Source organism: Chiloscyllium plagiosum, chromosome 3, assembly GCF_004010195.1.
Source record: "Chiloscyllium plagiosum isolate BGI_BamShark_2017 chromosome 3, ASM401019v2, whole genome shotgun sequence".
Lineage (NCBI taxonomy): Eukaryota > Metazoa > Chordata > Chondrichthyes > Orectolobiformes > Hemiscylliidae > Chiloscyllium > Chiloscyllium plagiosum.
Window position 1 is genome coordinate 50,557,671 of NC_057712.1, and position 16,552 is coordinate 50,574,222.

Here is a 16,552-nt window from a genome sequence, read left to right on the forward strand (position 1 = left end):
CAGTATCTGTTAGCTATAATCAAATTGGCCCTAAAACCCATCCAAACCAGACACATCGGAACCGCCACATTTACGAGTCCTCTGAAAAAACCAAGGACAACTTAATCTTGTTAAAGAGGCAGCATCATCACACCTTGAACAGCCACAAACATCTAAAGTAAAACAAAGAACTGCGGATACTGGAGATCTGAAATAAAAGCAGAAATTGCTGGCAAAATTCAACAAGTCTGGAAGCCTCTGTGGAAAGAAAGCAAAGTTAACGTTTCAAGTGTGGTGACTCTTCATCATAAAATTAAAGGTTAACTCTGCTTTCTTCCCATAGATGCCGCCAAAACTGTTGAGGTTTGCTTGCAATTTCTGCTTTTGAACCACAACCATTTTCCTTTGTGCCAGGTATTAATCCAAACAGCAGAGAGCTATCTCCCTGATTCCCACTGTCTTGAATTAGAAAATAGTGCAAATACTGCCAATCTGAAACAAGCACAACAAAGAGAAAGTCAGCAGGTCTGGAAGTATGTGTAGAAAGAGAAAAATTGAGTTAACATTTTGAGTCTGAAATGACTCTTCAATTCTAAAGAAGTATCATATCAGACTCAAAATGTTAATGCTACTGACTGACTACAGACTGGAATCTGTGATGCTGGAGAACTCTGGTAGAAGCTGAGATGGGGGGCACCCATTTCTGGCTGAAAATGCTGTGAATGCTTCAGCCTTATCTTTTGTACTGTTGTGAATATGAATATCTGGGCTCTACCTCCAATGAGTTGTTTAATTGCCCAGCACTATGTGGCAGGACTGCAAAGCTTAGAAGTGATCTTTTGGGTGTGGAATCCCTTAGCTCTATCTATGACCTACTATTTACCCTGTTCAGCATGTAGGTAAGTCTTTTTGGTAGCTTCACCAGGTTGACTTCTTATTTTTTGTATGTCTGGTACTGCTCCTGGTAGCCTTCTTGCATTCTCCATTGAACTAAGGTTGATCCTCTGGCTAGATGATAATGCTTGAGTGGGGGACTATGCCAGGCCATGAGTTATTAGGCTGTGTTGAAGTACAATTCTGTTGCTACGTATGGCCCACAGTGCCCAGCCCAGAATTGATGCCCAGCCTTGAGTTGCTAGATCTGTTTGAAGTTTATTCCATTTTCCATGGAATACTAATCTCACCATAATCTATTCTGAGATTATGCTCTCTGGTCCTAGATTCAATGACAGGGGAAGCAATCTTTCCACATCTACAGCATCAAGTCATCTAAAAACTTTTTATGTTTCAAATTCTGATTCTTCTATATTCCAACACTTACAGTCCCAACCTTCTCAACCTCTCCTCATACATCAATGCCACCCGACCTTGTTTCAGCTTAGTGAACCTTTATTGGAATGTCTTCAATGCTCACATATCTTTCTTTATTTATGGGACCAAAAACCACTCTCAATATTCCAGCAGTGGTCTGACAAGTGCCTTATACAGTTTCAGCAAAACTTACCTAACTTTTATACTCCATTCCCTTTGAAACAAAGGCCAACATTCCATTTGTTATGGTATACATTCTGTGTATATTTCAAGTTAGTTATGGTACATCATGCTGTGCATATTGCAAGTTATTTATGGTATATTAACCTGTCTATAGTCTGGGTGAGGTAGGTTGTAAGAAAGGGTTGAAGTGAGGAACCATTGGAATTCCACAACTTATTGTGTTTAAAAATCTTGCATTTTATTTCAGAACAGCAGATGATGTAAGTACATTTCAATGTGAGAGTGAAGTTCTTACCTTGCATTACTCTCATGCACACTTGTCGAATGTGTTGGTCTGTTGGCTCCTTGCCCTAGGAAGGATCAGTTCAAAAGAAGGATTAGAAGAAAGGCAGAACAAAACTCAAAACTTGAGTAAATGTGATAATGCCTTGAAGCGTGATTAAACCTAAAACTGTATTCATAATTACAGATGGACCCTGTCTCCCAGGTAGGCCCGGAAGTCCACGATCTCCTTGTAGGCCCTGTGCTCCGATAGCACCATGGGGACCCTGTACACCTGGCAGACCACGAATCCCATCTTTACCACGAAGTCCAACCTCACCAGGTTTGCCAATCTGATAGATTGAAATGAAAAAAAAAATCAGTATTAGTGAAGCTTTCAAAGTACAAATTCTGCTCACTTGACAGCAGTCTCTAATTTATTGTCTGTGTACTTTCGCTATACTGAAATCAGCATCGCCTTACCTTCACTGCGTGATTACTCAGTAATATTTTCCTGATCTCTGCAATCTTTACATTTTTTAAACCAGAGTATGCAACTGTCAAATTACAGTATAAAAAACACAGTAAATGCTGTCAATCAGAGATAAAATTGGAAATTGCTGGAAAAGCTCAGCATGTCTGGCAGCATCTGTGTAGAGAAATCAAAGTTAATATTTCAGGTTGAGCTGTCTTTCCTCCGTTCTGAGGAAGGGTCACTCAACCTGAAAAGTTAACTCTGATTTCTCTCCACAGATGCTGCTAGACCTGCTGAGCATTTCCAGCAATTTCTATTTTTGTCAAATCACATTGTCATGATCTGTTGGTACTCTTCAGCTCTTTTAAGATTTGGATCTGTAATATCACATAACATGAAAGACAATATCTGCTCTATTTGAACTCCCCACAGAGATACTGACTGCTTTACATCAGCTGGCTGCAGACTGAACCACTATGTGGTGTTTTTGATCTTTAGCTCGCAGAATTGACAGAATGGTTCCAGTATGTAAGGAGGCTATTGGGCTTATCATGTCTCTGCATGCTGTCAGAAGGGACAATTCACCCAGTACTATTCCCTTGCCTTCTCCCCTTAAATCTGCACAGGTTTTCTTTTCAGATAATTATTAAATTCTCTTTTTCATGTTTCAGTTGAACCTGTCTCCAGCAGGCAGTACATTCAAACTCTTACCACTCAGACAGCGCATTCCAGATCCCAATCACTCAAGTGTACCTGCCTCCAACACTGTCAGACAGTGCATTCCAAATCCCAATCACTCAGGTGAACTTGCCTCACCAAACTCTCAGGCAGTATATTCTAAACTCTGACCACTCGAGTGAGCCTGCCTCCAACATACTGTCAGGTGGTGGATTCCAGATCCCAACCACTCGAGTGAACCTGCCTCCACTACACTCTGAGGGAGAACTTTCTAGACTCTAACGATTTGACTGAACCTGCCATCATCACATTCTCAGACTCACAAATGAGAATGTTTCTTGTCATATCACTGTTAACTCTTTTGTCTATTATTTTAACTCTCTGTCTCCTCAACTGTTAAAAGAAACACTTATAGCCAAATAAACCAAAGAACTGTCGTCCTGGAAATCAGAAACAAAACAGAAATTGTTGCAAAAACTCAGCAGATCTGCCAGCATGTGTAGAAAAATCAGAATTAATGTTATGGTCCAGTGACACTTCCAAAGCCTCTAGGGCTACTGGACGTGCTGAAATATTAGCTCTGCTTTTTTCCACAGATGCTACTAGACCTGCTGAAGTTTTCCAGCTGTCTCTTTGTTGCTTATATGAAAATCACTGTTATAAGTAATTTTGTGAACAAAAGTGGTCCAAGAACTAAATACTGTGGGTCAATGTTTCATTTCACTTTGAAAACCTATTCTCTTTTCCATAAAGTCATTGTAGTACAGAGACACACATTCAGCCTTTGTATCTGTACTTGCTCTCCATAAAAGCTCTTCACCAAGTGCCACTTTGTCACTTTCTCCCCAATTTGCTCTTGAACATTTTGAAGGAACATGTTGCCAACCAGGACCCAAGGGAGAAATACAGGGTCCTGACGCTCCTTCTGTTTTTGGACTCCTAATTTCATTCCCTCCCCTCCCTACCCCTTCCATAAGACCCCCCAACTGCTTAATCCTTCCCATCAATAAAGTTCAGGAGTATCTTTGGGCTGTCTTTCTTCGATACACAATTAGTGGAGCTGTATCAATCAGTCAGATGGCCAACTTTGCAGGGTTTTTTTGTAGCAAGGAATCCAAATCCAGTTTGAAATAATCCTGAATGTTAATGGTGCAGTTGCAAGGAGAGTGAATCCTGGGTTAAGCAGCATGTTTCAAGTATAACACTGCATCATCTTAAAAGTTACCATTAGCATCAAATGGTCTGAAGCAAGGGTAGTCAGGTGATGTATAGACTTAATGCTGCAGTATGGGATCCTTGGTGTTGCAATTTATGGGTTTATTAAGCTGTGAATTGTAATAAGATTTAGATCCATGCATGCTGGTAGATAATAATAAAAGCTTCCTTGATGTAATGGTTTCAAGAGTCCAACATATGAGGCATATTAGAATTTTACAGAGCATGTAAGCAGTTAGTTTTCTTTTCATGGACTGAACCATATTGTGCCAGTTTCTTGAATATATCTCATTCTGAGAGACAGAATTAGAATTCCTACAGGGTGGAAACAGGCTATTTGGCCCAGCCAGTCCACACCAACCCTCTGAAGTGGCAACCAGATTTTTCAAAGAGGCAACCAGATTTGTAATGATAGTAATTACTTTTGATGTAGTCTACTTGGACTTCAGCAAGACTTTGATCAGGTCCTACATGGGAGAATGATAGCAAAGGGTGGTGATTGAGGGGTGTTTTCTGGCTGCACGTGTGTCCAGTTGGGGCCCCACAGGAGTCACTGTTAGGCCCCATACTGTTGTGGTCTATATAAATGATTTAGACTGGAGTCTAGGATAGTTGATCAGAAAGTTCGCAGACAATACAAAGATCAGTGGGGTGGTAAATTGTGAGGAGGATAACCTTAGATCACAGAAGGATATATACAAGCTAGACAGATGAACTGATCAATAGATAATGGAGTTTAATCTGGATAAATGTGAAGTGATGCACTTGGGCAAGACAAACAAGGCAAAGGAATACAAGATGCACAGTAGGATTCTGAGTATAACCAAGGATGAGAGGGACCTTGGTGTACATGTACATCAGTGCCTTAAGATAACAGGGCAGATAGATAAAGTAGTTAAGAAGGCAGATGGTATACTTGCCTTTATTAGTCAAGGCATCAAGTTTAAGAGCAGGATGGCTATACTCAATTGTATAAAATGTCTGTTAGGCCACAGCTTTAGAGTATTGTGTCTAGTGCTAGAATCCACATTATAGGAGGGATGTGATAGGATTGGAGAGATTGCAGAGAATATTTACCAGGATGCTGCCTGGGCTGAAGAGTTTCCATTATGAGGAGAAGGTTTCTATGCTGTATCACTCTAAAAATAAATGAGAGCTTGGACAGATTAAGTTGTCTTCCTTAGATCAGAGGAAATTGAGAAGGGACATGACTGGGATCTATAAAATTTTGAGGAGCATAAATTGGGTAGACAGGAAGAAATTTTCCTCTTGCTGGAGAGATCAATCGTCAGAGTGTATAGGATTTAGAGTAGGAGGCAGAAAGTTTAGAGCGATGTGAAGGAAACCCTTGTCACCCAGAATGTGGTGGAAATCTGAAACATACTGTCTGAATGGGTGGGTGAAGCAGAAACCCTCACAACATGTAATAAATATTTATATTTGTATTTGTGAGGTCAAGGCATATAAGGCTATGGGCCAAGTGTTGAAAACATGGGATGAGAATGACTAGGTGGTTGTTTTTGACTGACACGGATGTGATGGGTCAAAGGGCCTTTTACTGTGCTGTAGACCTCTACAGATTGTGTAAGAAGCATGATATGTCTAATTTCACTAGTGTCAACCTTGACATTTAGTATGTGTTGTCCATTTATTTAGGGATAAATATTTAAAGGATCTAAACGTTTCAGCTCGCCTGATGGCATTCACATCGTATGTCAAATTGACCATGTGCCTGTATGATTGGGGCTTGCTAACTTTGTTGTTACAGTTACCTCTTCGACTTTTGATGTGTGTGTTTGTTATAGATGGATGTTTGGAAATAGTTTTAATATCAGACCATTGGTCAACTCTCCTTCACTTGCTGCTCAGTATTGTACTTTGATTTTCCCTGGAAAACTGGATTTCTTGCACAGTTTAGTCCAGCATCCTCTTGTCGAATATAGACTGTAAAAGTCACAAATGGCTGGGCACTGTTTTTGTGTGGGGAGATAAATCAGATCACAGGCAAGATTTCAATGTCACAGTCAACATGTTGATGGCTGCAATAGTTGCCCCAGAATCAAGCACATTTACGTGCTACTAGCCTGCTATAAATGTTTCAAATTGTGCCTTTATTCTTCGCATTTGGCTAGCAGTCCTTTTCTCAAGGAATTAGTGGGTGTACAGGCAACGATCAGCTACATTAACACTGATGAAATCACATTCCGTACCTTTGCATTTACACCTACCTACAAATCAATTGATTATTTCACCTGTTGGCAGTATGATATGAACTCAAGCCTGTGTATCCCTGAGATCAGCTCAAGCTTTAGGTTGAACTTCTAAAATGTGGAATTATTTTTGTCAGGATATTTGCAGTCACAGAAATAGTGGAGGATTTGACTCTTTTAAATCAGAACTTTAACTGCTTGTTTTTCTTTTATTAGCTACTAGTTGACTTAAGAATATTGATCCTTTTTTAAAGAGTAAATCAACACATAAGATCAGAGGATACTAATGGAATACAATGATACTAATGGCCCTGTATCTGAATGTAGGTAGCCTTCATCAAGAAACAGACAAACCAACACTGCAAATATAAATAAATGAGTATGATCCGATAGCCATTACAAAGACAAGGTCTCAGGATGACATGAGTTGGAACCTGAATCTTGAAGAATACAGAACATTTAGAAAGTTCAAGAAGCTAGGAAAAGACAGAGGGGTAGATCTTTTCATTGTTGATGGTATCAGCACAATACAGAAAGATGACCTAAGTTAAGGAAACCAAAAGTGGAACAGTTTTCGTAGAGACAAGAAATGGTAGGTGCACAAAGTCACAAGTGGGAGTGGTGTAGAGGCTACCTAAAAGTAACAAAATAGTAGAGTGGACCACAAAAGAAGAAATAGTGACAGCTTGTCAGAAAGGTATGGCAATAATCATGGGACATATAGACATATAGACTGGAAAAGTCAGATGGGTAATGGTGGTCTAAATAAGGATTTCATAGAATTTTTTTTGGGATCGTTCCTTAAAACAGCAAGTTCTGAAACTGACCAGACAGCAGGCTATACTACATCTGGTATTCTGCAATGAGGCAGGATTAGTTAATGTTCTCATGGTGAAGATGCTTCTAAGCACCATGTTAAGCTTGAGAGAGAAATCGATGTGAGAATATCTTCTTAAATCCAAAACCATGCAGTTTTGAGGGCTTGAAAGCAGAGTTGGCTGTAGTGAACCAGCAACTATGTTAGAGAATGGTTCAATACACATGGAGTGGCAGACATCTGGGGAGGAAATTCCAGAGGTCCCCAGCATCACAGGCATTGTGTTCATCCAACTCAATTCATTCCACACTATGTCAAGAAATGGCTGGAGGCACTGGATACCAAAAGGTTATGGACCCTGATAACGTTCTGGCGACAGTACTGAAGACATGTGTTCCAGAATTGCCACATTCCTCGCCAAGCTGTTCCAGTCCAGTTACACCACTGACCTCTACCAACAATTTGGAAAATTGCCCAGGTATGTCCTGTACACAAAAGTGGGACAAATCCAACCCAACAAATTATCTCCCCATCAGTCTATTCTCGATCATTAGTAAACATGTAAATATTGAAAATAGGAAAACATCATCTAACTCAGTACATGGTTCACACTTTCTCTCTATAATCTGTGATTCCCTTATCCCTAAGAATTATTTCCAACTCCTACTGGAAAATGTTTAATGTTTAGGCTTCAACTGCTTTCTGGGGCAAAGAATTTCAAAGGCATATAATTGGGTGAAAAACTTTTCATCAGCCCAGTTGCAAATCGTCAGTATTCTTAATCTGTGACCCTTAATGCTAGACTTCCCAGTTATCAGAAAATCCTTTGGGGATATAACTTGATGAAAGGTATCATTAGAAATGCTACCAACAGCACCTGCTTAGCAATAACCTGCTGACTGATGCCCAGTTTGGGCTCTGCTAGGGCCACTCAGCTCCTGACCTCACTACTGCTTTGTTTCAAACAAAAGAGCTGAATTCCAGAGGTCAGGTGAGAGTGACTTCCTTGGTTGTTGGAAGTCAGTTATCCCAGTTCCAGGACACCACTGCAGGAGTTCCTCAGGGTTGTGTCCTTGGCCCAACCATCTTCAGCCACTTCATCAATGACCATCTTTCCAGCATAAGGTCAGAAATGGGGATTTTCGTCGATGTTTGCACAATGTTCAACATAATTAACATTGGATGCTGTTGTGGGGGGTGGCCTATCAGGGGATGGTGACAAGGGCAATCAGAGCAGTAGCATCATAATTGTACAACAAGGAGAATCAAAATGTAGTGGAGCAGTAGTAAGGGACTCTGTGGTCAGAAGCACAGAGTTTCTATGACTGCAAAAGAGACTCCAGGATGGAGAGTCATTTAGAGTTGAAACGTTAGCTTGCACTCTCTCCATGGACCCACTGTAGTCTCCAGAATTTGTTGTTTTCAGTACAGATTTCAGCATCTGCAGTAATTTGTTCCTCCAGGAACAAATTGTTGCTTCCCAGGTGCCAGGGTCAATAATGTCTCTGAGTGAGCACAAAACATTCTCAAATGGAAAGGAAAGCAGCCAGAGTCATGGTACATATTGGTACTAATGACATAGGCAGGAAGAGTGAAGTCCTGCAAAGGGAGTTCAGGGAGTTTGGGTAGTATGTTGAAAAGCAGGACCTCTAGAATTGTAATCTTGGGATTACTCTCTGCGTCAAATGCCAGTGAGGCCAAGAATAGAATGATAGTGCAGTTAAATACATGGCTAACGAATACATAGTGTAGGAGGATACGCTTCAGATATGTGGATCATTGGGATGTCTTTCAGGCAGATGGGACCTGTACAAGAAGGACAGGTTGTACCTACAGTGGAGGTTTGCTTATGTCACTTGGGAAGGTTTAAAGTAGTGTAGCATGGAAATAGGAACCACAGCAGTGGGTCAACAAGTGAAATAACCAAGGCGGAGTTAAAGACCAAGGTCAGTAAGGCGAAGGGGAAGAACAGACAAGGAGAGGTTACTGAACATGGCAGGTCTGGCAGTCTGGTGTATTTGTTTTAACATGTGGAGTATGAGAGGTAAGGCAGATGAACTTAAGAGTTTGGTACATATAACTATGATGTTATATCTCTTCCAGAGATTTGGTTGAGAAAGGGACAAGGCTAGCAGCTTAACATTCCAGGATTTATATATTTTCATGAGGTAGAGAGAGGTATAAAAAAGGTTGGGGAGATTGTCACAGCTGTAAAGAGGGAGGACACCTTGAAGGACTTATCCAGCAAGGGAAACAGTAAGTCCACTCAAGGCCAAAGAAAGAAATATGGTTGAGGTCGTTAATGAATTCCTTGCATTGGTATACACAAAGAAGGAGGACAGGGTGCTTGGTGAGTCTAGAAAAGGTATGTTGACATTCTAGAACAATTCGATATAAAAAAGGGGTTTGGTGTTTTGAAAAGCATTAAAGTAGACAAGTTTCAGGAACTGATGGCATCCCTCCCAGAAGTGAGGGAGGAAATTGTTGGGGCCTTGTATGAAATCTTTATATCTTCTTTCATCATAGGAGAGATTCCCCGGGAAGGGAGAATAGACAATCGTGTTCCTTTATTTAAGAAAGGCAATAGAGATAATCTGGGAAATTAGAGGCCATGACTCTTACATCATTGATAGGGTAATTATTAGAGAAGAGATTTAGGGATTTACTCACATTTGGAAGAATATGGACTTATTAGTGACAGGCAGCACAGTATTGTGCAAGGGAGGTCAGGTCTCACAAACCAGATTGAGTTTTCTGAGGAAGTGACAAAGATAACAGTACATTTCGTCCAGATGGATGTTAGCAAGGCCTTTGAGAAGGACCCACAGCAGGCTGATACAAAATGTGAAGTCACATGGGATCTGCATTGAGCTGATAAGGTGGATACAGAAAACAAAAAGTGCTGAAGATCACAGTGGATCAGACAGCATCCATGGAAAGAAAGCAAACTAACATTTTGAGTCTGGATAATTCTTCAATTGGTTTGGTCATAGAAGACAGAGATTTGTGTAAAGGTGTTTCTCAAAAAGGATATTCCATAGAGGCCAGTGATATTCCATAAGAATCAGTGCTGGGACCACTGTTGTTTGTAACATATATAAATGATTTTGAGGAGAATATAGATTGTCTGAGTTGTAAATTTATAATGATACAAAGATTGGGGGAGCTGTGGATTGAGAGGAGGATTGCCAGAGGCTACAGCAGAATATGAATAGGCTGGAGACTTGGTTGGACAGAAGACAGATGGAATTTAATACAGAAAATGTGAGGTGACGATAATGACGATAAGTGATGTGATAAGTGATTGCTTTCATCGGTCAGGGCAATTTAGCAAGTCATGCTGCAGCATAGAACTTTAGTTAGGCCACATTTGGAATCTTGAGGAGAGTTCTAGTTGCCACACTACCAGAATGATCTGGAGGCATTGGCCAGAGTGGAGAAAAGTTTTACTCAGACATTCCCTGGTTTGGACGGGATTAGCTATAAGGAGTGATTAGACAAACTTGATTTGTTTTCCCTTGAATGTTGGAGGGTGTAAGACTACCTCATAAATGTTTAAAGTTTATGACAGGCTTGGATAAAATGGATAGACAGAGTCTTTTTCCCAAAGCAGAAATTTTAATTACTAAGCCACATAGGTTTAAGGTAAAAGGGGAGGTCATTTAAATAAGATTGAGACATGTTTTTTACACGGAGACTGTAATGTGCTGCCAGAGAAATTGAGAGAAGCAGACACAAAAGCAAAATTTAAGAGGCATCTCGACAGACACATGAATAGGCAAGAAATAGAGGGTTCCAGACCATGTAAAGGCATGAATCATTTAGCTTAGAAAAGCATCATGTGTGGATGCAGTCTTGGTGGGCCAAAGGACCTGTTCATGATCTGTACTGTTTTTTGTTCTTTGTTTGTTTTTAACTCCACCTCTGAGACTCAGTAGCAAAGTGTCTACCATCTAGAAGATGCACTGCAGAAATTCATTAAAGTTCCTTAGACCTTCCAGTACCTTCCAAACCCATGATCACTACCATCTAGAAGGACAAAAGCAGCAGATACATGGGAAGACCATCAACCTCAAGTATCTCTCCAAGTCACTCACCATCCAGACTTGGAAATATATCACCTTTCCTCCAGTGTTGCTAGGTCAAAATCCTGGAACTCCCTCCCTAACAGCACTGTAGGTGTGCCTATGGGCTGCAGCAGTTCAAAAAGACAGCTCATCATCACGTTCTCATGGACAACTAGTGATGGGTAATAAAGGTTACAATTAAATAAAATGTTAGAAGCTATTAACAGAGTTTCAGTAAGGAACTTAGAAAGTTCATGGTAATCGGACAGAGTCAACATGGTTTTGTGAAAGCCATTCTGCTAGAGATTTTTGATAATGTACAGTAGATAAAAGGGAACTGGTCAATATACTATACTTAGATTTCCAGGAGGAATTTGATAAAGTGTTTGATAAAAGGTTATTTTAGAAAGTAAAAACTCATGGTCACACAATGTTGAGTGGGAGGGTGAATTTTAAGGCCAATGTAGAGATGTCCTGGCGTAATTTGGACAAGTTGAGTGAGTGGGAAAATGCATGGTAGATAAAGTATAATGTAAATGATTGTGAAGTTATCAACTTTGGGAGCAAAAACAGGAAGGCAGATTATATCCGTACAGCAATGAACTGAGAGAGGGAATGTGCAACAAGATCTTGAGTGTCATTGTACACCAGTTATTGAAAGTAAGCATGCAGGAACAGCACATGGTGAAGAAAGCAAATGGTATGTTTAACTTCACAGTGAGAGGATTTGACAGGAGCCAGAATGTCTTGCTGAAATTGTACAGACCAGACCTGGAGTACTGTTTGCAGTTTGGATGCCCTTATCTGAGGAAGAATGTTCTTGCTATCGAGACAGTTTACCGCACTGATTCCTGGGATGGCACTGATGTATAGCAGAGTTTGAATAGGTTAGGATTATATTCGCTGGAGTTCAGGAGAATGAGGGGGAAACTCATAGAAATTTATAAAATGCTGACAATACTAGATGAGGTAGACACAGGAAGGATATTCCTGATGGCAGGGGAGTCCAGAACCAGTGGTCACAGTCTAAGGATATAGGGTAAACCATTTAGGACTGCCATGAGGAGAAGCCTCTTCATTCAGAGAGTAGTGAGTCTGTGGAATTTGTGACCACAGAAAGCAGTTGAGACCAAATATCACATGATTTCAGGAAGGAGTCGTATATAGCACTTGGAGCTAAAGGGATCAAAAGATGTCGGGGAAAAGCTGGAATAGGCTATTCAGTTAGATGGTCAATCTTGATTCTATTGATTGGCGAAGCAGGACCAAAGGACCGAATGGTCTATTAGCATATTGACATAGATAGAAGCTGGAATATTAATAAGCAAAGAATAGGTATTATAAGATTTTATCAGGTTGGCGAGATATATGGTGTACAACAGGGATCCATACTAGACTTTAAATGCTTATAATTTGTAATTGTGGTCATTTGTAAATGATCTGGATGAAGCAACAGGAGATATAGTTGTTAAATTTGCTGACAACCTAAAGTTCGACAGGAAGGCAAAAACAAAAAACAGAAATTGTTTGAAAAGCTCAGCAGATCTGGCAGCATCCGTGAAGAGAAAGTAGAGTTAATGTTTCAGATCCAGTGACCCTTTTCCAGACCCATTGTGAAGAGGGGTCAGTGGAACTGAAACGTTAAATCTACTTTCTCTCTGCAGATGCTGCCAGATCTGCTGAGTTTTTCCAGCATTTTCTGGGGGGTTTTCTGATTTCCAGCATCCACAGTTCTTTGATTATTTTTAGGTAGGAAAGCAAATTGTGAAGACAACACAGGGACATAGATAGATTAAATGAGTGCATAGAAATCTGGCAAATGGAGTATAATATGAAAAAATGTGAAATTATCCATTTTGGCAGGAACAATAAAACAGCATATTATCTAAATGATAAGAGATTACAGAGCTCTCAGATGCAGAAGGATCTGGATAACCTCATGCATGAATTGCAGAAAGCTACTATGCAGGTATAACTAATAATTAGGAAATTTATTGTTTATTGTGAGGAAACCTGCATACAAAAGAACATGACTATAATTCAATAATAGAAGACACTGATGAGGCTCATTTGGAACATTGTGTACTTATTTAAGGAAGGATGGACATACTTTGAAAGCAGATCAGCAGATTGGCTCAGGGGAAAGGTTGGACAGGTTGGGCCTGTATTTGCTTAAGGTTAGAAGGGCAAGAGATGACTGGATTAAATCAGATGAGATTTTGAGTGGTCTTGTGGGGAGGATGTTTCCTCTTATGGAAAAGTCTAGAACTAGAGATCACTGTTTAAAATACAAAGTCACCCATTTAAAACAGGAATGAGGTGGAAGTTTTTTTCACTGCGGATCATGAGTCTTTGGAATTAATTCCAAAGACTAACCTTTTAAATTCATTCACGGGATAAGGGCATCTTTGGCTAGGCCAGCATTTATTGCCCATCCCTAATCACACAGGTGACAGTTAAAAGTCAACCACATTGCTGTAGGTCTGGAGTCACATCTAGACTAGACCAGGTAAAAATAGCAGTTTCCTTCCCTAAAGGACATTAATGAACCAGATGGGTTTTTTCCAGCAATCGACAATGGATTCACAATCATCATTCGACTCTTAATTTCAGATTATTATTGAATTCACAATCCAACATCTGTCATGGCAGGATTCAAACCTAGGTCTCCAGAATATCACTTTGGGTCTCTAGACTAAAGTCCATTGGCTCTCTTTTAACTGATGGGCAGGAGCGGACAGGCTAGCCATCAGCTTCTCAATCACTGGTAAAACACTAGTAACGATGTGACAATTCCCATCACCAATTCCCCCAACGTGCCTTTGCCAGCGCATCCAATTTCATACCTCCTACTCCCAGCTTGGTCACAAGGATTACTTCCATCCAATGTTTGCAAAAATACTCCACGATCTCAAACTGTTCATGTAAAAAGCACAAAGCATTCAACTGCATTTGCAGTGCCTTGTGACTTCAGCGCATAGAAGTGACCTGACATAAAATTTGAATCTATAGAAAAACATTTGATTCTTGCCAAGTGTGTAAAAACCAGCTGTTAAATGGTGTTTGTTTCTTCCACTTAGCAGGTACTTAGTGTATAAATTTATAATACATATAACAGCACCTATGTGGTTACATAGCCACAATCACCAAAGTCACCCTAACCCTAGAGGATCATAGGACTGCTTTCTCATTAGACAGAGATGACTGGTGGTGATTTAACTTGAAGGTCACCACACCTCAAGCAAGAGGAGAAGTTAGAAAGGAGAGTCCATATGGTAGCCTCAGTCAGTGCAGGAATTGTACTGATTTCCAGCATCCACAGTTCTTTGGTTTTTTTTCGGAAGGAAAGCAGCTGTGAAGAGGACATAAGGGTGTTTTTGGTATCAGTGGCATGGTGGCTCAGTGGTTAGCACTGCTGCCTCACCGCACCAGCATCCCAGGTTCAATTCCAGCCTTGGGCAACTGTCTGTGTGGAGTTTGCACATTCTCCCTGTGTCTGCATGGGTTTCCTCCTGGTGCTCCGGTTTCCTCCCACAATCCAAAGTTGTGCAGGTTAGGTGAAATGGCCATGCTAAATTGACGGTAGTGTTAGGTGCATTAGTCAGAGGGGGGTGGGTTACTCTTCGGAGGGTCGGTGTGGACTTGTTGGGCTAAAGGGCCTGTTTCCACGCTGTAGGGAATCTAATCTACATCACAAACCAGTTCTCCAACCAACTGAACTAAACAAGGACCTATAATTTGCATACATTTAGTATGTATAAACATAAAAAAAGAGAATTAACAGACAACAGAAGCAAAATGCCAAGCTCATGTTCCTCCCCCAAAATGACAGAAAGCAAATACAAACCACAAAAGCATACACAGCAAGTAGACACAATGACAAAAATCTCACAAGGTCCTGCTAACCAGGAGAAAATGTAAAAGTAACAGTCAGAAGCAGACCAAGTCAAATTGCCCCATGTGATCACAGTACAACTTAGTATCACAACCTTCATCACCCCTCCTTGGGTAACATTGTTTAGCCTACATGCTTGGACTGAATTAAATTATCAATAAAATTGTCTCAAACTCTCAGATTCTGTCACCTAAAAAGCCCCAGCTCTCAAAGTGTTAATGAAGAAAGTACTGAAGCAGAAATGTTTACAATACTTACAGAACCCTTGGGACCAGCGTTTCCTTGATCACCCTAAATTAAAGCAAGATGGAGAGTTGTAACAAATAAAGAAAGAAAAATGAGTTATCTATCCTCTGTCAAACTGAAATGCCTTTATACAGGTGTGACAACATTTTCAAACACAGATATAACAGCAATAATTGAAACAATTAGTGCTCTAACAGCCATGGAAAGTAATAAAACAAAATAGCATCAATTTTTAATAAATATGATTCACTGGTAATGAATATGCATTTTGAAAACATGTCAATTTGTAAAGTGGTATAAAGTTAAATGTATACTCTTGACTATAAGTGTATTGTGATTCACTTACATTGGGACTACATCACATACAAACAGGCACACAACTCAAATAATATCTGCCACCCCTCTGCACCTCCACCCATTTGGCATAACTTTTCTTTACATCTAGAAGTGCTCTTACACACAACTGAACACTTGTCTTTTTTGCTCCATCACTAAATCATGCTTTTTTTTTCATCTATTAACCACCACCAGTATAACATATGTGGAGAGAAAGCAGAGTTAATGTTTCAGGTCCAGTGACCTTTCTTCAAAGCCCATTAAAGGTAATTCAGACCATTAAAGGTGAGGGAGAAGTAGGGAGAGAGGGAGAAGGATAAATCAAAATGGGGTTAGAAGGGAAGAAAAAGCACTCCACTTCTCCATGGTGCCCACTTTTCTCTGAAAGCAGGGAGAGTGTTGGTAGACACCACAAGCCCTCTCTCTGAGGACACCCAGCTATGAACATAGCCACAAAAGAGGGGTAGGCAGTTGGGAACTAAGACCCCTGTATAATTCTTCTATTCCCTTCTCCCTCATGTAACTCAACTGAAGTCTACTTAAACATATTGCTGCCTCAACCACTTCCTGTAGCAGCTATTTCCACATTTTAGACATTCACTAGATAAAGAGATTTCCCCTGAATTCCCAAATGATAGAAATGGGAAGGCATACTGATGGGAGAATGGGATGGAAGATAGCTTCTGATGAGTGGTGCTGGAAGAGCACAGCAGTTCAGGCAGCATCCAAGGAGCAGCGAAATCGACGTTTCGGGCAAAAGCCCTTCATCAGGAATAAAGGCAGAGAGCCTGAAGCGTGGAGAGATAAGCTAGAGGAGGGTGAGGGTGGGGAGAAAGTAGCATAGAGTATAATAGGTGAGTGGGGGAGGGGATGAAGCTG

At 40.4% G+C, this 16,552-nt stretch overlaps 1 protein-coding gene across 1 annotated transcript in view; it reads right to left on the reverse strand.

Moving 5' to 3' along the window:
- Positions 1-16,552, reverse strand: part of col9a1b (collagen, type IX, alpha 1b) — a 149,970-nt gene that overhangs the window by 13,331 nt on the left and 120,087 nt on the right. Inside the window, exons 27-29 of the mRNA XM_043681717.1 lie at positions 15,350-15,382; positions 1,941-2,087; positions 1,769-1,823 (exon numbers count right to left, since the gene is read on the reverse strand). Of these exons, the coding sequence (XP_043537652.1) occupies positions 1,769-1,823; positions 1,941-2,087; positions 15,350-15,382 (235 nt within the window). The remainder of the gene's footprint in view (positions 1-1,768; positions 1,824-1,940; positions 2,088-15,349; positions 15,383-16,552) is intronic.